The 24444-nt window shown below is 44.3% G+C and overlaps 2 protein-coding genes across 25 annotated transcripts in view; one reads left to right on the forward strand and one right to left on the reverse strand.

Moving 5' to 3' along the window:
* The window catches only part of LOC107225076 (calcium/calmodulin-dependent protein kinase type II alpha chain), a 97604-nt gene that overhangs the window by 44807 nt on the left and 28353 nt on the right, over positions 1–24444 (forward strand). For 13 of the 24 annotated variants that reach the window (XM_046737505.1, XM_046737529.1, XM_046737513.1 and 10 more), the window contains exons 3-10: positions 2365–2424; positions 16979–17033; positions 18739–18877; positions 19217–19319; positions 19720–19898; positions 21070–21192; positions 21290–21373; positions 23125–23167. In XM_046737505.1, the coding sequence (XP_046593461.1) occupies positions 2365–2424; positions 16979–17033; positions 18739–18877; positions 19217–19319; positions 19720–19898; positions 21070–21192; positions 21290–21373; positions 23125–23167 (786 nt within the window). Of the gene's footprint in view, positions 1–2364; positions 2425–16978; positions 17034–18738; positions 18878–19216; positions 19320–19719; positions 19899–21069; positions 21193–21289; positions 21374–23124; positions 23186–24444 lie in introns of all 24 variants that reach the window. The other 11 variants (XM_046737570.1, XM_046737494.1, XM_046737522.1 and 8 more) reach the window with 1 other exon arrangement.
* Positions 1–24444, reverse strand: part of LOC107225077 — a 51299-nt gene that overhangs the window by 17441 nt on the left and 9414 nt on the right. Inside the window, exon 2 of the mRNA XM_015665403.2 lies at positions 21926–22287. Within this exon, the coding sequence (XP_015520889.2) occupies positions 21926–22287 (362 nt within the window). The remainder of the gene's footprint in view (positions 1–21925; positions 22288–24444) is intronic.

Genomic DNA, 24444 nt, shown 5'->3' on the forward strand with positions numbered 1-24444 from the left:
GACCGAAAATAAATATCGCATTGATTAATATTCGAACAAATTATTCTCCGCGAGTGTTTCAAAGCATCAGGGTGCAGGGTGCAGGGGTGGTCGAAGGCGGCAAAAAACGACGTCGACGTCGGCGTCGGCCTTGCCCCAGTGCCCTCTCGACCCGACGCTGCCCCAACCACCCGACCACCCGACCACCACTATCGTATTCAAACTACGCAGGCCGGAGAATATACGTATCCAGCAAACTCCGTACGGCATGCGCATGCATACATGCATAAAGGAGCGGTCTCCAAAAGGCCCGAATAACGATCTGGAGCGTTGCCTGCATTGGTAAACCACGCCGCACGTTTATCCGCAGTTCAATTAGAACGGAAATAAAGTCCATTTACGAACTTCCAACGGCCACCCGGTATCGACAGGTCGGTTTCACCTTGTACCTTACACACTTGCAGGACGTTATTTTTATTCTTTTTTCGAGGATATAGCGGAGGTGAATCCATTATCGAATACACGTTGATTGATCCGTGCAGCAGTCGGCGTAAGCAAAGCTTTCAAACGAACCGCTGATTACGCTGTTGATCCGCAACTTTGAAGAGAGAGAGAGAGGGAGAGAGAGAGAGATCTTGGAAAACGACCAATTTGTGAAAGTAAAGGTCGCCCGCACGGAATAACTCGCAGAAATTTTCGAGTAACCACCTTGATAACTCACCGAGAGGAACGACGAGATGCCAAGAATTTAGGAACCCTGTATAAATATGTCGCTTTAGCGAAAGTCTCGATCGCTTTATGCGTATCGTGTGAATGATTGAGAGTAAAGACGCGAGGGAGTGAATTTCTTTTCATTTTTATGGAACATCGTGTACCGTTCGTACGTGTATGAGATGAACGAGATTACGTAAAATCTGACATTTGCTAAAGTATAAGGTATGCCGATCGGAAAATTCTCTTGAAAAAGTCTCTCGAATTCTCCGAATACCTTACTTCGCTGAGTAAGTAAATAAAAAATATCACGTTTCTGTTTCTGGAAGTCGGCCGTCTACGCAGAAGTCTCTCGAGTGTGCGTTTTAGCTTTGCAGAACGATGTTTCGATGAAAATATACGCACACATATTGCCATTGTCGCGTCTCGAGCACGAGAAGTATAATATTTGTCGTGTACACCTGCTGTATACGCAGGTTATATTATGTACATAGGTATAAAAAGACGGCGGGAAATACAGACAATATAGCTGTATGAAAATGACGAAGAGGTAAAAAGAAGAGAAACGGAATGATAATAATGATAAGCTCTACCTCGGATACGACATAGAGAGATAGAGAGAGAAGAGAATTTGCTACAAAGAACACTGTACAGCTCGGGAGGAGCTGCGACACAAGATATTTGTACACAATGGAACGAGACGAGAAAAAAAGAAGACGAGAATCTAGGTTAGGCATAAATTTCACGGAGCTAAAACCGACGGAGAAACGCTGGGTTCGCCACTCTCGGTGCCTTGGATGATCCTGCAGGTTGTCGCTGGGCACTGACCCGGCAAATGGTTCTCCCCGTTGGTCCACGGGATGAAAAAGAAGAAGAGAGAGAGAGAGAGAGAGAGAGAGAAAAAACACATACTTTGACAATTAATGTTGCGGAAGAATGCGCACAGCTTTGCAGGGATCAAACGTCCTTCGCACCCTATCCCTCCCTGGTACGAAGGAGCAGATCGTTAGATCGTTCCGATGATAATTTTCATAAACGCGTGAGAAAATTGGCCGCGGAATACAGGCCGTGAAAGTTTGATTACGATGCGGCGTTTCGAGAGGCTTTAGAGTTTTTATTACCGGGTCACGGGCGGTTGGAAACGCGTCGTTGAGCTTTAACGTCCCGGTGGAACCGATCGACGGATCGATTCCTGAGGAGCCAGAGATCGGATGTTGGATCCTGTGTATGGGAAAGGTGAAAGGGATGAAACGGAAATTGAGATGGTAAATGAAGTGGAGATTGAAGTGGAAGCGTAAGATTCTCCGAGGAAGAAACACGGGAACGCTTAGTACCGGGACTGCGGGGGCAAAAAGCGCTTCCATCGAACCTCGTTAGTTATACCGCTGCAAACCCGATTCCTTCTTCTTCTTCGTCTTCGTCTTCTTCTTTTTGCCGCTACCTTCGGAGTAAGACGAGACCTCGACAAAGCCCTCCTGATTGTCAATTTGCACAAGTTGAATTACAACGCGACTTATTTGCTCTGCGGAATTAATTTTTAGCCGATTTACCTGTGAAGCGTGAAAAATAATCAGCCCTCTCTCGTTCGTCAAAATTGTTCGCTTCGACTGCCGAGAAGAGTCGTTTCGACAAGGGAAATAATAGTAATATAAAAAGACGTCTCGTATGTTTCAGATTTTCAAAAACTTGAACGAGAAGCCCGGATATGCAGAAAACTACAGCATCCAAATATCGGTAAGTCTGACGATCAGCTACTAGTGCAATAATTCTAATAATTCTATACAATCCTAAGTCCACCTGTTTCTCTTTCTTGTTCGGGCCGGAATTAAACGCGTTTTACGGATATTGCTTACGGTTATAGGTCCGTGCAGCTTATAGACGGTACAGTAAAATGTTTGCTGTGAAAGGTAGCGACAAGAATCGAGCGATTATGGAAATGCGTTACTTCTGTATATCTTGTTCTACGGGCATGTATTTTATAAGCCATTGGACAAGTCTTTGGGTCTTCGTTCGGGGAGACGGGAAACGATTAGAGAGAAATGATAATTCTATTGCCAAGCCTGATTCTGAAAGACACGAGGACTGGCGATCGATCGAGACCGATGGAACGCGTCGACTCTGACATACGTATACGCATACATGCATACATACAGCAGCTTACGAATCGGGAATACATCGACGGTCAGAGAGCGGCGTCGTCGTCGATCAGCGGTAAATCAGATAGGGGGCTGGTCTTGATCAATAAAAATGTCGAAACTCGTCGGTCGCCACTTTATTGTGATCTTGTCAGCGTGCAGCGTTGTGTTACTTGGTATAACACGCGTCTTCTATCCGCGGCTTGTTAGCGTTATATACGAGTGTATATACCGAGACTGACAACCGACATCGCCAAATTGGACAGAGTCACGGTTAGCCAGGATTTGCCGAGGGAATCAATGAGCATCCTACTATATTTTCACCTCCATTCACCGACGAGGACGAGAGATACCGATGGGGAAAAAAAGACGAAGAGAGGGAAGAACAAATTCGCCACGTTTCTTACACGATTCTCGTTATAACTCACGGGCAATCGACACTCTCGACACATACACCTACGTACGTATGTTACACTTGTAGCGAAATTGCAACCTGATGCGACTGTTTTTTTTTTCTTTTTTCTTCTTTCACAAGCAACGCTGAAAGTTTTACAAGTTGTTTGCACGTTCTTGCGATATTTTTCGACGTTCATTATTTGAGTATAGGTCATGATAGTATACGTAGCTAATATTTACGTACAGTTGGGACGTTTACTTGTGTTTAGCAAAGAAAGGGAATCGTCTCGGTTTACAAAAGGATGTGATAGAACATCATGAGCTTGCGCAAGGTTGTCGGAGTTAACACGGTCTGCGGTTAAGACCGGAGAAACGGGGACGGAAAGAGCTGACGAGAAAGATCATTTGGGGGCAATGCGAAACTTGATATTACTTTCGGTTAGTTAGAGACAAAGTTTGCTTCGACTAAGCCGGCTTCATCTTTGGTGGAAGGCTTTCGAACAGGATCGCATTCGAGGAAAATCTTCGGACGAAGGTTTATCATCAACGAATATAAAAAGAAGGGTAATTATCTTCGTATCATAAGGAGTAAACGAAAGCAAATATTTTTTTTTTGAACACTGTTTTGGTCTACGAATTTTATTGTTCGCTTCACTTTCCACTTTGGGTTCTATTGTAACGTCACGTACGAAAGTATCATTGATGCGGGTTGGATCTAACGAAGCATCATCTTCGCAAATAATCACTTGGCAACGTGTGAAAGTAATGTGATGTAAACGTAATCGTGAGTATAAATTGTTGGAAGGAGATTTTTTTTTTTTGTTTTTTTTACGTCAAACTTCAGAATAACCACGGAAATGAGGCGGCTCGTATACGAACTACTGACAAAAGGCGGGAGACATATCGTAGAGTACAAAGCACGAGGCAGAGAAGAAGCTCCGCGTGAAAATACGTATTGTACGTGCATAATAATAATATACGTGCTTTGAACCGCGGCTGTGGACACGTGACGGGATTTTGTAGGAAAATAGAAAAGGGTGGAAGAGAAAGGGCAGAGAAAAGGAAAAACAAGAAGACTAACCGAAAAACAAAGCACTCGGGAACATCTGTTGCAGCGGGTGTCATCCACCCCCTTGACAGCCACCCTCTGCATGGTTGAATGCCGCTGCGTTTCATGAAAAACGTCATTATCCAAGCTTTCTTGACTTAGCACCTGTGGCGAAATAAGTTTAATCGAGTGGCTAAAGTACAAGCCACTGAAAACCATTATTGCATCGATGAATAAAATTTCGATCAAATATATTCGCGTCCTGCTTATTTTTTTTATTCCGACGACCGTGTTCCAAAGGCAATACCTAAACTTTTCAAGTTCACTTTGACCTCTGCTGTTTGCTCCGGCGTCTTTCACGAGAAGATGGAATTTCTTACGTCAGGGTAAATTGATATATGGTAAGTTACGTCGGAACTGTTTACCCGGAACTTTTTCTTTATGGGTAGTATAGATAATGCCGACGTCAAATATCAGACGATAACGAGAAAAATTCTTCCCATCAGGGTTTCGTAACTAAACAAGATGCGAGAACTTCGTAAGAAACGACTGACTCCCTTTGATGTGATTTCCATGATACCCGATGGCCCAGAGTTACATATCTGAATTTCGAAAGAAGACGACGCACTCTCTCTCTAAATTTTTCAGAGAATCATAGAATTATCGTAACGCAACGAGAAATATCGAGCTTTGAAGCTGCGGGTACGATTCGGCACGTGTGCAGGGTCAGGAGCTTTTCACTTTTACGCCTCTGGGATAGCTAGGATGGAATTACGCGCAAGCTCGTCGAAAGTTCAAGGAATGCGTCGGCATCTCCGGTAACGGAGCGTTGCTTTTCGCTTCTTGTCTTACCTCCCCCCCCCCCCCGAGATGGGGATTTCGCAAAAGTATTGCGTGTTTCCTGGCATTTCTGTAAGATACGGATACCCCGTTTCTCCCCATGAGTTCCTCGGTGTAAGCTGAACGGCTCGAAGTTTCCAGGAATCTGGGCTATTAATATGAGCCCACATTTCCTCCCAGCTACCGCCAACACGCGTCCCCTCCGTTCATCCGCATGAGAATCGTCACGTGTTTTTCAGGGTAGTTTCACCCCGTCGAGTTTTACCCAGGCGGTGACGCAACATCCCCGAGAATTTCAGTCTCGCATCGCGTAACACCGGATGTTGTTAGCTCCGCTTCGTTGGAAATGTGCGATTTACAATTCCTACTTTATACATACAAGCACTAAATGATTTACTTTTTATTCGTGTAAATTCGTCAGTTGACGCATTTTCCGCGTCAATAAGTTGACTCGCGCAGTTTATTTTCCATTTCCAAGCGTTGGATTAATAACAGCTGTTCATATTAAATCGAGGTCAACTCACGATCAGACATGTCACTTCTTTCGATCGTAATAATCGCTCCACGTCGCCCGCGATCCACGCCCGCATCTTCACGGATGATTCGAGGCGTGAAATAAGTCAAGACACTTTCAGTCAACGTGGTATAACGTAGTTTTTCCCCCTCCTTCCGTCTTATTCTTTCGCTCCTTGACGCAAACACGCATCCTATCCCATCAAAAGCCGAAACATCAGGGCTATGCCTCTGAGGAGCGTAATAAAGAAGCCAGAAATGTCACGTCGAGGCCATTAATCTGCCGTTTACGTTTACGTTGCATCGTCGAACTTCTCTCGAAAGTGCGGCTCAAGTGCGACGAATGATGTTTGTAACACCACCGACATAAGAAAACCGCTATGCACGAACTCGACCTTGATTATTGATTTTTTTTATCCGCCTGCACGCGCTGGTTTCGGTTACGTTTGATCGTCGACTCGTATCGAGTACGAACCTTGATCTTGAACATGTTGTCGCGAGGTGAAAATCTGTCGCCCCCTTTTTAGAAGCTTCAAGCGCACGGGTAACCCGTGATTTTTACGGGACTTGGGGTATAATATTCGTCGAAGATGGTTCGCACAGCAGGTGAATCCGACACAATGAGAAACGATAATGGGATAAGCGAGAATGTTGGAAGGGTCTTCCCACACCGCCTTTTGAAATTCGTCGGATATAAGCTCCGCGGCAAATCAACAAAATCCGCGAAAAGAGACGAAGGTGGTGGAAGACGGCGAAGGGTGTGAAGTGTGAGGAGGATGTAGGTGGAAAAGTGATCCCGCGGAATTCATCCGCGCCGAAAGTGGATTTTCCTGAAATCCAGGCGAGCCTCTTCGCCACCCCCACCCCTGTCCCAGCTATCCCTAACCCTATTCCCTATTCCCTCGGGGAATTCTATTCAGACGATTCCGTTGGTCAATTTCATAACGGGACCAAAGTTCGACTGGGTATACGAACCAGCCTCTCCTAGTCATGAGTAAACGGCGCCGCAAGTTGGTGCAGTTGGTGTATGTGTTGGTACGTAAGATCGGGTCCATGTATTATACATAGGCGTTTACATGGGAGCTGTATCCTCGATACAAAAGGAAAATGCCAAGGCTGTGTAACAACGAAGACGACGACAAGGCGTCTCGACGCCGCTGTGTAAGGTGAACGAGATTATCAGCCGGGCAAAGAGTTCCGGGTTTAATCAATTTTAACGCTACATCTTTGTCAATATTGTGTAGGTATACTGCCACCGATCATCATCAATCGTTTTCACCAGCACTGGTATATAAACAGTTATTTTTACAGGCCGGGTTTTCCACGCGATTCTCGTCACATAAGAAATACTTTTTTGCGAAATTTTTTATCCCTTTTGTGCCTTTCTTACCCTTCCCTTCCCTCCACTTCTGAAATCCATCAGTTTGATAATGATGAAACCTTCACCGCGCAAAGACTCCACAGTGTGGTGGCGGATAGATAAGAAGTCGAAGTCGCGGGGGGATTATAGTAGTTATAGGCCTGAATCGCGAGGCGAATATCGAGTCGGTTATCCGCTTCAAGTTTCTACTTATGGTCGATTTATTACGCCTGCATGCACTTATCCCGACCCCAATTTGTCGAATTACAGTAGCTGTACGTCTAGTTTGGCATAACGGAAACCGCGCGCACGGCCCATAATTACTAGGAAGATTTTTCGGCTACGGTGCTTCGAAATAAATGAGGTTAAATGGAAGTGATTTTAGTCGTTATACGCAGTTGATTGGATACTTGGAGGAGTTTTCATATAATTCGTGCCTATCCAGAGAATGAGAGAAGATCGGGTAGACACGCAATATCGGACCGACGACGGTTAAACTAATCACCGCATTCAATTGCTAGAAAAAACGTCCCTTTTTTCATCTCCTTTCTTTTCCAATACCCTCGCCATAAGAGGAGGCAGTTAATTAGGCTCGAAAATCGAGTGTATATGAACGGAGAACTCGTTATCGCCTGGAATTCAAACGTCAGCACAAACTGTTTAAACAATTTTCTCCACAATGTGTTGTTATTCTTTTTCCTTTATTTTTGTCTTATCCAATTCCCTCGAGTCATTTGACTAATAAGAGTTCCCTCGTCTAATTCTTACCACCATACCTACCAGGCGTGAAATTGACAAATAATCAAAGAGTGATAATTAATCGGGACAAGAACTCGAGGCGTTTAAACGTGACTGCCGACGTTTGCTTGGTTAATAGCAGCGACTAGAACTGTTTTACAAACAGCTCTAGGCGTCGGCTGCTTTCCCAAAAAGTTTATCCGCTATCACGTGCTCGCAGGGTGCGTGACTCCGTAGTTTGTAATTGAAATATTCATCTCGGGTTATATACCGGCGTAGGCAGACAGGAGGGTCGGTTGCAGGTTGTTCCGCACAAGAAGTTGTCGGGGGACACGGCAGTGGGAACAGCCTATACCCTCAACAAATACATACCCATACATACACGCATGCATACAAGCCTCAGGTTTCCGTGTACGAAGGTAAACGTAGCCTGGCACACACGACGAAGGTTTTGCACGGTCGGTTTAACCTACGAGGTAACTTCGCCTCTCTGTGTATTACATAAACGCGCTTGTGTATAACAGACAACGTCGTTACACGCCTTTGCTCTAAATTACCGCATAGACAACGACCATAACTACTCCTACTTCAGAACGTACGCGTACAGCCAGGGTCTCCCTTATTCACGATCGAATCGCGAATGACACTCAACTGCAGGCGTAATAACCCAGTCGTAACACTTGTCGTTGAGATGGGTAATTGCATGTTTTCCTGCAGGGACTGTCGGCTTTTTGTTTCAATCCAATACACATTTATGCACAGAGCGTTTTTTCCGTCTCACGCGACGTTGCTAGCACCGGACAAATTCGTAAGGCTTCGACATGTTTCTTCTCCTTATTCGTTATACTGACATTTAGTCGCTGCGATAGTTGACTTGGAACTGTATTCCAGCTTTACGTAATATTTGTGATTCGATACTTGAACTGCCGAAGAACAACGAGGTGGAATGATATAATCGTAGAATGGATACTCCAAATATATGTTTCCAGACGGGAATGTTCATGCGTACGGCACCGGAGAACTTTTAGCCGGTGCAGACGAATGCGAAGACAGTTCCGAGTTTGAACGTCAAAACGTCAGGAGGGTGGAATATGTCGATGTAGACATAAAGACAATAGCACGACGTATACATTCGAATCTTAATCGAAAACCGTGAAGAGCGGAAGAAGCCTTCATCGAGTGAGATCAAACAAGCTCACAGAGAGATTGTAAAAGTCGATAGAGCCGTCAGTCGACGTCGAATACTGCGGCTGTTTAAAACGTTTCCCACTGTGTGTAACAACGTCAATTCATACCACACGACGCGTACATCTGCAGTTGGATGTACGCGTATTATTATATAAATAAATACATGAAAGGTGACGGCGGAAAAGACCATCAGGGGTACACACCTGCAAGGTGGGTGGAAAAGCGGCGATGTGTAGAATCGAGTGAAGCGGTGAGGCGAGAGCGTGGCATGGTAGAGAGATTACGTAGGTACCGCGTGGCTGGCAGCCTTAGAAGGCACCCCTGCGTTCTAGCTGTTCAAGAGTCTTGTTTGCAAGCTAGGCTGAATACGTTACGCGGTGTCGAGGTACTTGCACGTAGATTGAAATGAATATTCCCGGCGTAGGAATTCTCCGAGCGAAGCTTGACCCTTTGGTGGTCCCGGAACAAATTGAAACTGAAAATTGTTTCGTTAAAGAGCCCGTGTAACCCTCGGCTTCCAACCGCTTGTCGAAATTCATTCGAGTATCCAAAATTCGAACTCTCACGCTGTTGCCTCGTGTTGTCTCACCGCGAAAAGGGACCGCGAAAAATCTGTCGAATTCTTCGTCAGACCGCATTCGCGAGATTTAGTAATGCTGCAGGTATAATAACTACCGTGCTGAGTTAGTCGCATTGCGGTTGAACGGAATAGCTAATCGACTTCGACTATGCGACAGAAGTAATTACTCAGGACTATCTACTTCTAAGTCCAACCGATAGAGAGTCTTTGGTCGTCGCGATGCATGCAAGTGGAATTCAACGACGCGTCTATTCGGTCGGCGATTCGCAATAATTATCACTGGCTCGATTAACTGGGTGAAAAGTTCCGGTTGAAACAAGCTTAGGAAGCTTTAGATCCATGGTTATCGAAGAGTTTGCACAAGTTTCTACGCTGGTTAGAAATCACAAGGCGTAAATTGACATCGGCGATATTGTGCGGTGGAGAATAAATCAGCTTGCACCCGGCGACTTGCATTCTCGTTCTAAGGCCGAGTTAGTTTTTAGTCGGTGACCGGTTGTTAACCGTAACGAGACACGGAGACGGACGACAACCGATCGGAGTCCACTTCATCACGAAGGCTGCTTAAAGGGGCATTTCGTGTATTTGTAGGTACACTCATCAATACACATCACGGATAGTGAGAAGGATTTCTCTCCTCATCTTTTTGCCCGTTCAATAAAATCGTAGCACTCGGAAAAGGTCGGACGATTTCTGATAACAAACGACTCGAGATTCAAAGGAAGATTCGCAATCTCGGGAACGAGTTCCATTCACCCTGAGAACAGTTATCGACCGTCCCATTTTTCGGGGTTTACGAAAACAAGAAGGGATGGCCATAAGTCACGACTATATTCTTGACTTCCCTGCCCGGCAGTCACCCCAACAACTTTTCGCACTTCCCGCAAGATTTTCAACCTCTTTCTCGACGACCCCTGCTTTCGTTTCTGTTCCAGGGACGAATAATTAACTCGCTTTACTGATTTCGAGAGTTTTCTTTTTCAATTACATCACAATTATAAAGTACGTTCCGAAAATTCCCATTCGTTCGTTCGTTTCCTCGAGACGGAGGTTGGTTAATTAATTAATTCATTTTATTCACACAGCTGGATATATTTTTCGCTAGCGCGTGAAGCAACAATCATGGATCCCGGGTCTCGTCCGTTTTCCATCGTGTAAAACTTACCCGAATCTCGAGGGAAATCATGAATTAGGAGGGCTCGGTTCGCCGAACAACGCCTTCTAGCCGAAGCCCTTGAAGCAACCAGCAGCAGCAGCATCTTAAAGCAACGTTAGACAAAGGTTCCCAGCGAACGGAATGCAGATCAATACTCGCCCGTACATTCTCTCCTCCCTCTCCCCGGCCTTTCTCTCGCTCGACTTCTCTCCCTCCCCCTCTCTCTCTCCCTCTCTCGCTTATACGTAGCGAGACTTTTATCACTCAGAGTCCTGTGTATCCATTTTCCTCGTCGTCTGTCATTCGCCCTGTACCAATACGGAGCGCCGAGCATTCCAGTGTTAAATTTTGCGGGGATTCCAACCCTTTCCGCAGACCGACGAGAATCAAAGGTCGAAATTCGAGCGAGATTATCCACGAAATCGCGAGTTTACGGTAATCCTCGGCGAGGCCTGATTGCTCGGGTAGTCCAAGGCGGGATGCTTTAATTTTTGATCCATCATCGACCCCGGGACTAAGAGGACGGCGTGAAATTGCACATACACATTGCATAAACACACCGATGACGATGGGATTGACTGGCTAATGGACTCCTTAGGGTGCGGATGGGGTGAGGGGCTTTCGTCCCCCCCGACGAGGTCATAAATAATTCGTTCCTTTCGCCGATGAGACAATCGATCGTTTCGACGACGCGTCAAAAAGGTAGACACCTCGAAAGGTGACACTTGGACGAATGACGGTGCTTCGGAACGATTTTACCATCGTTCTTCCCCTTTCGCCGGGATTTTCTTCTCACCGATAGAATCGATTCGCGTCAATTTATTTCCAGCCTCTTCTCTTCTCTTCTCTTCTCTTCTCGCGTCACTCTCCGGTCACTCTACCGCGCGCACAGGTGGCATCGATCACTGTTTCAGTCGAATTAATTCACAGTTTGCAACCCATCTACAGAGTTCGTCGCGAAGGGATGAGCGAGCGATTCTTTTCAAATGATTCGTTGCTCAACTACGTGCTCGAGTGATCGCGACCGATCTTCGAGAACTGGGAGGGAATCGTTAGGCGATCGAGAGCTCTCGAACCGTTCAATCGTCCATTTCAGACTCCAGTAATGCGAGGATCGAGTAGCGGAAATGGTACCTACAGAAGTCGTGAGAGACTTCCGTCGATCCAGACGCGGACTTGAATCCATTTCTGCGTTGATCCGTCAAACAGACGATTCGAGCCGTGTTTACGCAAGATCCTGTCGAAGGATTGTGCCAAGGAACGTTGAAGAACGTTGTATCCGAGGTCTGCCACGAACGTAGCTTAATTAGATCAGCCGGCTGAATTTGCCGCTCCGAATCTGCATATCTGTTCAAATCTGAATATTCAAATGACCTGCATATAAGAGCGAGACGACTTAGATAGACACGTGTCACTCGAGATTTCTTGTGTACTTCTGAACTCGAGTCACTCGCGGTGTCTAGTCCGGCCTTTCAATCATCGCTCTATAAAGCGTTACAAAAGCGCGTTCAAACGATCATTTTCCAAATTAGGTTCGTGTCCTGCTGTTCATTTTCTCTTGTTCTCTCTCTCTCTCTCTCTCTCTTTCTCCGTCGCGTTTTTTCTCTCATGCGTCCGACCCCCGTCACATACTGCAAATCCGGATCCGATCCAATGCGAGAGATAAACGAGATCTTACGTTTGACGATGTAATCTCTCCTTTTACAATATTGCAATTAGTAATTTAGATCGAGTGTTTTGCCGATCGTATATCATATTATAACGGCTGTAACGCTTTAGCCATTTTTGGATTAGCCAAGCCGTTCGAGAAGGCACGTGGTACGAAGTCCGATACGGGCAGAACCGACAATAAAACATAATGTTCGTACTTTCATCAGCGAAGAGCGTTTCCATGTGCGCGATTTCGTTGTTCTCACAAAAAGAAACCAGAGATCAATATTTGGGGTCATTCAAATGGAGCTTCGCGTAAAGCATAAGGCAAACGCTATAAAACTGGGGTGAAGTAACTGATATGTTATGGAAAAGAAGAACGGTGTGCGCGTGTATCTTGTACACGGTATATTACATGGATATTGATTTAGTCCCATCATCTTGTAACGAATAATTCGCAAGAACTTTTTTCCCGTCTCTGCAGAATATACGATATATATATATAGGTGAGCACTTAAATACCTGTGTGTATATATATACGTATACATATATCCGGTATACACTCGAAGCCGAGAAGCATTAAATTTGCATAATTTACTCGGCCCATAAATAAATACGTTACGCGTATACCGAAGGGGTAAAAATTACGTACATATACAAGTTATTGCAGCCGTTCGGCTTACGCATTGGGTAATTATTTTACAACTCGTACACGCGTATATAATGCCTGAATTAAATATATACTCGAACATGCGGACCAAGCTTTTATCGGTCGTTCTTTTCAGTAGCTATTCACGTAGGTATATATTTACCATCGTAAAATATTATCCAGCACATTCGCTCGTGCCAACGGGTTTATGAAATAGATATAACGTGAAATAATTCGAGCCTCGAGGACATCGCACGTCAAGCAACGTACAGGATCTTATATCCTGCGGAGAGCGGTAATTTTTTATACCCGCCCGAGGTAACATAGTTTTTAGTTAAGTATCCAAGTTTCAAGTAAATTTTCGACGGCACGGTTCGTGTCATCTCCGATTTAACTCGGTGCTATACAAATTGCATCAAGTGAGACGAAGTTTTTCACTCGGCATTTCTCTTCTCCGTTCTTTCGGTGAAATTGACGGAGGAAATTATGAAATCGACGTAGGTGTACCTGTTACAGGCGGGACGACAAGTCGAACGTCCGAAACACTCCGAGCGGTCGACGTTGAATGGTTTTGACGTACGGTGAATAAAAAAATTGCAAAACGTATCAGATTGCAAATGGCAGAGCCGCGGCGCCCCGCGACAACACTCGTCAAGCCTGCTCAATTTCACGATAAATTAACCCGAAAACGGGGCTCGGCGACGAATATACACTGTCAAATATTCGGTACCTCGTCGCTATGACGGAGGCAAGAAATATATCCGAATTACACGGGTCGTCACGCGTCGAAACCGGCTGGCCTTAAATTACGCTCCGTTGCAAAGGGTGGAGAAGTTGGATGGAACGTGAGAAACAGGTTCGACGAATCGGAGAGACGTGAGAGACATTGGAAATATCGCGGTGCTAATTCCAATTGGGCGTAATGATTTTTGTAAATTTCTCCATTGCCAATCGTTTTGTTGATTTATTTTCAAGCTAAATATTGAAAAAAGAAAAAATGAATAAAAAAATGTTTAAAGCCAAACGGGTGTACATTTTTTTCTCGATATCTAACTTGAAAATAAGTCTAACGATTGGCAGTGAGGAAAAATGCTACACGACCTTTTGGCTTTAGATGGCTTTCCGGAACCGAAAGAGCGTATAAGAGTATAAGCTCTTTTGAAATTAGCACCGCGACATTTCTCTTCCCCGATCCTGTCGTTGTTACACACTTTTTAATCTTACTGCCAGGGAAATCGCGTCGATCGCTTCCACGAATCAACCGCATCAAAGATCGCGAGACAAAACCTCGCCAACGAGATGTCCTGGCATTGTTAATGGTCCGCAATCTGCTCCCGCAATATCGCAGTTTCTCGTCCAGAAATTAAACCTCCGGTTATAACTTTGAGGGAAATTTTCAACTGTCAAGAGAAAGGGGCTGAGGTGGGGGGCGGAGACTTGAATCCCCCGTAAAGTTGATGAACTTATCGCGTGCTCGGATATAATCGTGCGATACATCGTTTCTCCATCGAGGCAAACCGTGAAAGGTAATGATAAAAATCACTTTTATCTACCGTTCGAGCTTTCGCGGCAGGTCGATATGTCTGAATACTTTCGACGCTAACGCTTTTTACGATTACATACAAGCCGAAGGTTCTTCCAGAGGATCGCTTTGGACCGTGATTACGCTGCACCGTGACGTCACGTGGATGATATCCCTGTGCGGGATTCTCGTCAATAATTAGAGGAACAAAGCCGTATAGGGAATCTGTCTCTAGCAGCAGCAACGAGGATATCGAATATCCTTTGACGCCTGCTTTTCTGGTTCGTTAAATTCAAAATAAAATATGGGATTAAAACGAATCCCTTCGCGTATGTAATAGTATAACATAGATTGGGGAGGGTAAAAATGGAACGATTCTACGATAACGATTTCGTTACCATAAATGCACGTGTATCAACGCGAGCTAATTACCTAATACATACATACTTCGCAACGATTGAAAATGAAAAAAAAAAAGAAAGAATTACCTCGATCTGCCGCATGAAGTTCGGGGTGACGTTTTTCACCCTGAAGAAGTAAAGTCGGAATACGAAATGGCAGATCAGAAAATCAAACGGAGGATAGATTTTTCAATGAAGTATCTATACGTAATATATAATAGCATCGGAGTGACCGTGCAGAGAAATCTCCAATCTCTGGTCTTTCTCGGCTATAACTGATTCTGACGATGAGTAAAAACCTTGAATCGTCGAAAGCGAGTGGCGCTGACCGAGTAATTGCGGAAAATGCAGTTACTCCCGATTTTCACCCCGACGCGAATTACCGAGCCCTGCGGAAAAGGAGTAACGTACATTAAGCGTCATCCGAGACAGAGACGATATAATACGGTTCCTTGGGGAAATCTACGGGGGAGGGAATCGCCTTTTAAGAATTTCGCAGCAGAATCTAGGAGACGCCGTCCGCCTATATCTGCAGGATCCCGTACGTCAGTTCGTCTGATCAGAATTCAATTTCGCATAGGTGGATATCCCATCCTTTTACACTCACGCAGCGGTGTTTCTTTCTTCCTCTTCGTCTTCTTCTTTTTCGCATTCCGAATACCGTTTCAAGATTCAATATATCACACACCATCTGCGCCATTCACCCTCTGCACCTCATTTACCGTACACATCACCGTCGACTCGTCTATAACATATGTAGGTACGTACGTTATACCTGAAAATGAAATAAAAAAGCTCAGCTACTGTACGGAATGTGTCGAAAACTGTTGCTGTCGCAAGGCTTATTGGGAGTCGAAACCGTCGATGAACCTACACTCGGACACTCTGACACTTCGACACTCTGATACTGTAAACGATGCCTCGATCACCCAGGCTGGCCGGACTTGACGCCATACGCTCAAACTTTGTCAAACTATTCCTATCCAGCGGTTGAGTGACGGCCATTGGTACGAAGCACGTGTATCGGTTCTACGCAGGTACACCCATACCTCGCTTTAAAGTGTGAATACGTCCCGGAAAAGTTGGTCGTGAAGCGAAGAGCCGTATAACGAATGAATTATTTTCACACCAACGCATGCAAATCCCGTTGCGTCCGTTCCAATTGTTGATAAAATAATAATTTGCCGGGTGATGAAACATTTTATTCTCTTTATTTCCTATAAAAATGCTTGGGTAAAATCATTTTTATTTTTCGCCGTACAACGGACCATTGTTGGCCGTAAATCGAAAGAGTGCCGTATAAAGAGCGGCTGTATAGAGAGGTATACAGGTGTAGGTACAAGTTCGCGACCTTTCAGAAAAGTTTTGCCGAACGTAGGTAGTACCAGGGCGGCTTCGCTTCCACACCCACCGGCAGTGTGTCGGTAATTCGGAGCACAGAAGTCCACCGTTTTTTAGATGTACTACTCTTTACACGTTCCAAAGAGCGTCGTGTACTCTCGTCGCAAGACCTCTCATTCCGCTCCCCGAATAACCTACAAGTCCTGTTTGTATAGCATCAATAACACCCGAGTCTTAGGGGAAATGTGATGATGTAATCGAATCACGCTTACGTCTTATTTATCTCCGGTCGAACACTCTGAGCCTAAAGGATTTCCGAGGGACATTTATTTCCCCGATAATATTTCCGCGGAAATCCCATTACTTCGAGCAACGTGACCATCCGTGAATAGAATTTCGATTCCTGCCTGTATCACACATTGTATATTTATTGAACATTCATAAACACCCCCGGAGAAATAAGAAAATATCGCTGTTAAATTAAATCGGTAGCGGACTCGTTTCATGGTCGCCACGTTCTACTAACCGCCAATGTATAAATAAGAAATAGTTTCACAGGTGGAATTAGGTGGGCGTAACACGCGTGCCGTACGTACGTATTATACGATATTGTACGATTGTTATACCCGCGGTGATGCGAGCACGTGTCCGTTAGCCTGTAGATCCATGCTAATTACCGACGTGTCGCATGTACACCCGAGAGATCGAGATCGATATCGATCAGTCCCGTTTGTGCCTAATTGTTTCCACCTTTTTGTTTTTCTGTTACAGTAAGATTACACGACAGTATACAAGAAGAAAACTTTCACTACTTGGTCTTTGACTTGTAAGTATGAAGATGATTATTCGCTTCTTGGACTTATTCGATTCTCGTTGTCGTTATTGCGTAGCGCCATTTTAGATATTTTTATGCAAGCCGTGTGTTGTAACTATATGCCCGGTACGAGAAGATCCATCACGGGGAGAGTAAAAAAAAAAAAAAAAACACACGACGAACAGCGCATATCGAGAAAAAAGTTCGTTTGACAAGTTCGGTTACACTGCGGAATTTTTCCACAAGGATGATAGAGAAAAAAAACCGGCCGGCGGAAGATTGATCTGCTCTGAGCGGAAAAAAATTGTCGGTGAATTCAACGGTATAGAGTTTTTGATTGACGACGTCGGTAGAATTGACGAAAAAAAAAAAAAAAAACAAAAAAGTAACAAGTACTCGACGAGAGAGGGGATACGTGAGTAAATATTATTTGTGCAAGACCTCGTTTTAAACAAGTGACGCAAATTTTTCGCCTATACGTATAGCCTGGACATGGAATACATCGGCGAATAAATTGATCGGAAAACTCGGTATGAGAAAAAATATTCGCGAATAAAGTGAAATGGAGAAAAAGAAACTGTCGCCAATTATATCGAATCGTAAAGTACACGTATTTTGATCGTTTATACCGATAGTCGTATACGATGTCCAAGAGTCTTTGATTAACAATAAGTTTGAGCCGGCGCAGTAACTGTATCCCGAAACGAATGTTAAACATTTCTCAGGCATGACTGTATAAAATGCCGCCGAGGACCAAAGAATGAAAAATTGTCCAAAGTGAAAGTAGGTCCTCAGCCGAGTTATTATTTCTCTTATTATTCGTACGCGTGTGAGTGCGGTATTTTTTCTCCCTCCTCTCGCGTAATTAAATTTGTAAAGTTTTCATTGTCCGTCCGTATAATGCAACTGTCGTTGTAAGCAGTTTAACCAATATTTGATCCTCCTCGGACGACTTTCGACACCCGGCGAACGTTCGTTTCGTGTCCCGCTGCGCGTATCGCGATCGACGTCTTTCATTATAATTTCATTATTGCCCAGCGATGAGTTTTCTTTGTTCGCGTTCGCACGTCGTTCAATTGATCACCGGACCTATTATTTTGTAAAAAAAGATTTCTCAATCCTTGGTCAATCAACCGGCGATTGCCCACCGTGGAAAAAGAAAATAAAGGAATGGAAAAGAAAGGGACGGAAATGAAATGAGAAAAAAAATCACGGACCAACGGTTCGAAAGGAAGTGATTGAAGCGTAAGACATGTCTCTGTAATAACTCGCGCTCATTGCAATATCGAACTTCATCGCTCAGGCCTTTACGTCAAGTACAAAGTACAGCCACCGAATCACGACCCAATATAATTACAATTTCGAAGGTGCATTCAGCTTTTCACAATAAATAATGTACGTGATCTCTGATCTCGTTTATCATTGTCGGCTGATAATATCGTCGTTTCGAAATAGTAATTGGGACTAAAAGTAGACAATTATCCAATCACAAAGAACTCATCTACCGACAAGTAGAAAGGCAATAAAAAAAAACAAACTCGTCACAAAATTCGTTCAAAATTCCTCCTCACGGCTTGCAAAAATTTTCGAGGCGTTTTTTCGCCGAATCTCTACTGTATTTGAACTTTCGAAAATTGGTACCGACATTTTTCCCCCTGCACCCTGTAATTTTCGTGGCATAACGTGAGGTGCGCACATGCACCGGATGAAATTGCAGAGTAACCGGCGGTGAACTCTTCGAAGATATAGTTGCACGAGAATTCTACAGTGAAGCTGACGCGTCGCACTGTATTCAACAGATTTTGGAAAGCGTTCATCACTGTCATCACAACGGCGTTGTTCACAGAGATCTCAAGGTAGTTTAAACGAACATTGTAAACAATTTTCCGTACTTCCTGTACATATGTTTTGTCTCCAATTCCATCTCAAATGACAAGTCTTTTTTTTTTAACTCAAGATTAAAATGCTTTCGGAAATAAGTAGAAAATTCTTCAAAAATATGTAGACAAACAACGGAGGGTGTAAAAGAAAGTTTAAACAAAAACGGGACGAATAATTTCCAAGGAATACGAGCTCCTCAAATTTGCTTTCGTAAAATAGACTAGATATAAATTTGAAAATCCGATATTTTGTGTTGAAAATGAGACGACTCGAGACCACCTGAAAAATGTAACATGATATTTACAATTTTTCAGCCAGAAAACTTGTTACTAGCCAGTAAAGCAAAAGGGGCTGCAGTGAAGCTCGCGGATTTCGGTCTCGCCATAGAAGTGCAGGGAGAACAACAGGCATGGTTCGGTGAGTGTGCGAGCCCTACGCAAGTCAAGTTATACCGGCAATATTGCCTCTCATCGTCTTTTCCATCACAAGCTCCCGGCGGCCACTTGAATATTCAAAATTCGATAATTGCTAATTTTCCGAGCCGTCGGATCCGCGAAATAATCGCAAAAAGTGTCGCGGTGTTACGTATCGAACGCGATCTGCACGATACGATGACGATGAATATCAGAGGCATAGAAACGGGTACGCAGTCTGCGATGAGATTCAATCACGAATATCGATCTATCGTCTAGTAGTAAATTCTGAAATCACATGAGACAGGAAGGAATTTCCGTTGTTCCTAAATTATATCGAATTTCAATTGAGCGAAGGATAAAATGGCAAGGAAAATGAGAATAAGAAGAAAAACTAATTAAAGGATTCGCCGGAACGCCTGGATACCTCAGCCCGGAAGTGCTGAAAAAGGAACCCTACGGAAAACCGGTAGACATATGGGCATGCGGGGTGATATTGTACATCCTCCTGGTCGGTTATCCTCCCTTCTGGGACGAGGACCAGCATCGGTTATACGCACAGATCAAAGCCGGCGCATACGACGTAAGTTGAACCATTATTTAAGTGCGTTACAACGACCAACGCGATGCGGGGATTAAAAGGTCCACGTGTCGGAGGCAGTCGAAGCTTTCGATTCGATTAATCCTGACTCTCGTATAAACTGATCGAGGTAAATTATACCTTTACGTAACGCGCGTTGCATGGGAATAACGGGCTAGCTTCTCCTCTCCTTCTAACTTCATCGAATTGCGTTGCACGCACGTACAATTTTGGGGAAAATTTTTTGAGAATTTTTTTCCGCCTTTAAGTTTGTCCATATTTTATAACAAGGTTTTCTGTATTATACAACTAGGTCCTTGAATACCTTTTGGAAGAGTATATTTGTCGTAAAATGATAAGAGGCCTTTTTTGTAGAGCTTTCGATTCCCTGCGAAAATACGGTCTGGTTTTATCAGTAAGCTAATGCGATGACGATTTATAGAATTCCAAAGTTTGAAACAAATTTTTCTCATGTTATTTAAACGGGAAATAGAAAATCGGGACGAGGTACCTTTGAATATTAACAATAAAAGCTGAAACTTGGACAGCATCTTTTGTCGTAACTTGAAGCAATATTTTCGACTGAATTTTGAAAATAAGTAGGTAGTCCATTTTTTGATACACTCCAATACGTATACGTGGTTGGCGGGAGTAATTTGACATTTCACCCAGAACTTGCCGCCGCTGATTGATCGCGTTAATTTATGCACGATCCTATTTGTAACGCGTAGAAAGCTTTTCCGTGCGTCACGAGACCTTCTCGCTGCACGTGCGGCGGCTCTTTATCATTTTCCCCGCATGCCGGAGGTTGACGAAGGTACGTACTTCGTTGCAGCGAATTGCATTCGAATCAGAGTCTCGCAACCCGAGTCGTGATTAAACTGAAATTGAAACGACGCGTGAGTAGAAACCGCCTCTTAAAAAAACAATCGACGACCGACGAACAGCACCGACGATAACAGTCGGAAGCTTCGTTTCGCGACGATTTTGAAAAGAATTTCGAATTTTCATCCGAATTTAAATTTTTGAAAAAACATTACGACATTACGATCTTTCGTCACGTCTATAAGAATCTGACTGCGAGCCGGGCGGAGATCGGCAGTTTCGGTAAAATTCAGAGGACCCAGTCCGCTTGAAACACCACGAGCACATCTCACCATGTCAAATTCCACAGTACCCGAGCCCGGAATGGGACACCGTAACAACCGAAGCAAAGAATTTGATCAACCAGATGCTCACGGTTAACCCAACCAAACGGATCACAGCCAGCGAAGCTCTGAAGCACCCATGGATCTGCGTACGTATAAATCCTCGCAGCCGGATCTCTGATTATCGATAATTTTGTCTCGAAAACGGACGGCTCTGATATTTTCCACCTTTTCTCTGTCCCGCAGCAACGAGAACGCGTAGCGTCTGTCGTACACAGGCAAGAGACCGTCGACTGCTTGAAGAAGTTCAACGCGAGGCGCAAGTTGAAGGTAAGAACAAGAGAGTCCGACACAACGATGCACCGGTCTCACCTAACGGTCCGACTCGTAAAATCGACCCTTGACCCAACCGGCTTGAAACCTCGTCTCCGACAAACCCGACATATTCACCGACGACTCATTATCCACCGCAGTTGGGTTCCGTTCGAAGTTGTAACGCCGACCTTTCACCGCATCGCGCACTCCTCAACTCGGAGCTTCCATTTCCCCTGCACCATGCACTCGACGTTTGTTTCATCCCGAGAAATCCGAATCTCGTTCGGCTGGATCGAATCTACGAGGTTCGCGTTCGTCCGATCCTCCCACCTCCCCCCCCCCAAACGTACCGAGTATTTCACCGTCAAAATACCGCCGGGATTAGAAAAGGCATGGAATAAAAAACTTTCAAAGTCAAAGATTCAAGTTTTCGTGAAATTCGTCGAATTGACCGGAGTCGATATCAACGATTCAAATCCGGAAGTCCGGAGTTTCGAATCGGTTCCAACCGCACGCCGGACGAACGGTAATTCGAAAACGAAGGATCGATGCGTGAATAGGTTTTACCTGAGAAAGCAGCTCCGCGAGTCTCGACGACGCGATCCAGGCTGGCTCATCTCGGCTCGGAGAGACTCTCGGCGAGTGGAGAGCCGGAGTAAGTTTACGGGCGGTGGTCAGCGATACGTCGGAACGCATCGGTAGTCGTAGTGCGATATTGGCGACGGCGATCGCCTCCGTCGGAGCCAGTAATCGAACGGAGGAGGCGGCGAGACCGGCCCGGTTCTCCTGGACGGCGACGATGAAGAGAAGGATCGGAGGCAGGCGGGCAGTTGGGTTCGGATTGTTGAGCGGATGTGACATGACTGGTTGTTGTTGTTGTTGTTGTCGTGGCGGTATCGGTGCACCGGTGACTCGGAAGGATGCGGGCCCTGAAATCAAGATTCGTGCTTTGCAGGCAACAGGCGACAACGATACCCGAGGTGATCAATCCCGGAATAGAAATTTCCAGTTTCGTTGATCGCACCTCGACTATTTCTCGTGGCTTCGAACGATTTAACCGGTTTAATTATAACTTTGTACGCTCAGTTTCGAAACTAATTATCATTTAATCATACCGCGATCTCGGATCGACGCTGCGAACTACCCGCGCGCTTCCTTGCGAGGGATTAAACTTTTCAAGCTCAACGGTCAAGGGTCGAAAGGGGATTGAAAAAAGGAAAGAGAAACTTTGATAACTCGAGAAATTGTTGGATTTTTTTTTTTCGTACTCTGAGGAAATTTTGTTTCCCGTTATTCGTGTACACGCACACTGATCAAAGAGTTTGTTCACTGTTACAAAACCTGTATTTGGATATGGAGACATAAATGTCTCGTCATCACATATAATAAAATTTTATGTCAAGCCAAATATGATTTGTTAACTATTAACAAGTTGCTACCGATCATTACATAACCGAAGTAAAATTTTGTAATAATAATGAAACATTTATTTTGCCATATCGAAATATTCGCTTTTCAACAGTAAAGAAACTCTTTTCTCAATATATAATTCCATCTTTCGAGTTTTTACGGTTAATCTCGATCTTTTTCTTTCCTCCGTCGATTCGTTTCTTCATTCATCTTATACTCGTCTCTTCGATTCATTGACAATTTATAATTTTCACATACTAGCGAAGTTCATACGAATATTAATTCAGGCAGCCACTGACCCACATTCAGATCACTCACTAAATCCCGGATATTTTTCGTAACGCGTGTGTTGACAGGGCGCCATACTTACAACGATGTTGGCCACAAGGAACTTTTCCAGTAAGTATGATACGCAGGGTAAGTACCTCCGGCCAACTTCGCAAATTTTCACGACCCGAGCTGACGTAGAAATGAAAAAGACTCGATCCCTTTGATCTTCACGACCGATATGTACCTACACGTGAAAACTGTCCACCTACCCCCTTACCCAAGTGCCCCTGTCTAGTAGAAACCGGAAATTAATGTGTCGCATCCCTGTCGCAGTATTTTCACAAACGAGACAGTGAGATGCTGGACTTTCGACTGGTTTACGTGCGATATCGAACACATTTTTTCCACTCTCATACAAGGTGAACAAAAACTTGTCGAAAGAATTGGCGAACCTGTTTCGTTTGTAAAAATCCTGCTGAATTGATGAAGTAAAAAGATGAATAAATATTACATGTATTAATGAGAAAAAAGTTAGATGCTGCACACCAGTTACATATACCGTATGTGTTTATCCCCGATACCCTGCATACGTAATACGTTCGTCCCGCAGAATTGAAACGTGCACACCACACCGTCTGGTTGAAGTGTCAAGTATGTAAAGTTATGGTACGATTGAAGTAGTTGACAGATGTCTGACGATGACGACGACGTTGCATACCTCTGCACAAGGAGTGACGCGTAATTAAGATCGGGAATGAGAAAACGAACGGTACCGGAATTCCAGTGTTTGTCAAACTGTTATACACGTGGGTATGATACTCGCGAAAATGCGTAAGTGCGACGATGCGAATCTGCGCGAATATTCAGAATGTCGCTAAATATCGGACCAGCAGGGAACATTGTAATATGGTGAGGCTGCGGTAAAAACAAATTTCGCGCTTTTTAAATACTGCCGAATTGTCAAATAAACACGCGTAATATCTTCCGGATTCTCGTCCTTGATTTCATTTTACCGGCCGACGGGCAGTCCGTGTCAACGATTACGTTGAAGTTAGTAACGTTACTGTGGCGATTCATGCTGAGGTAAGACTGCGATTTCGCGATTTGAATTTTTTCCGAAATTCGGTATACCTACCGTAATAAAACAAAACACATTCGTGCTTCGAAATCTCAGTTCCTTAAAAATCATTGTAACGTTTTTTTTTTTTTTTTCAAATAGTAACTTTTCCCCAATGTTTCGTCACGATAACGTTAGGTACCAACTTCAACCTCGTGATATCTACGAGGGTTCTTATACGAATACATCGATGAAACGAAAGACGCTCTTGAACCTACTGCTCCTTTTTTTATCGTACCTACATAATTGTACATACATATCTATATATATATTTATGTATAGTATATAT

The sequence above is a fragment of the Neodiprion lecontei genome, chromosome 1, assembly GCF_021901455.1.
Source record: "Neodiprion lecontei isolate iyNeoLeco1 chromosome 1, iyNeoLeco1.1, whole genome shotgun sequence".
Classification (NCBI taxonomy): Eukaryota; Metazoa; Arthropoda; class Insecta; order Hymenoptera; family Diprionidae; genus Neodiprion; species Neodiprion lecontei.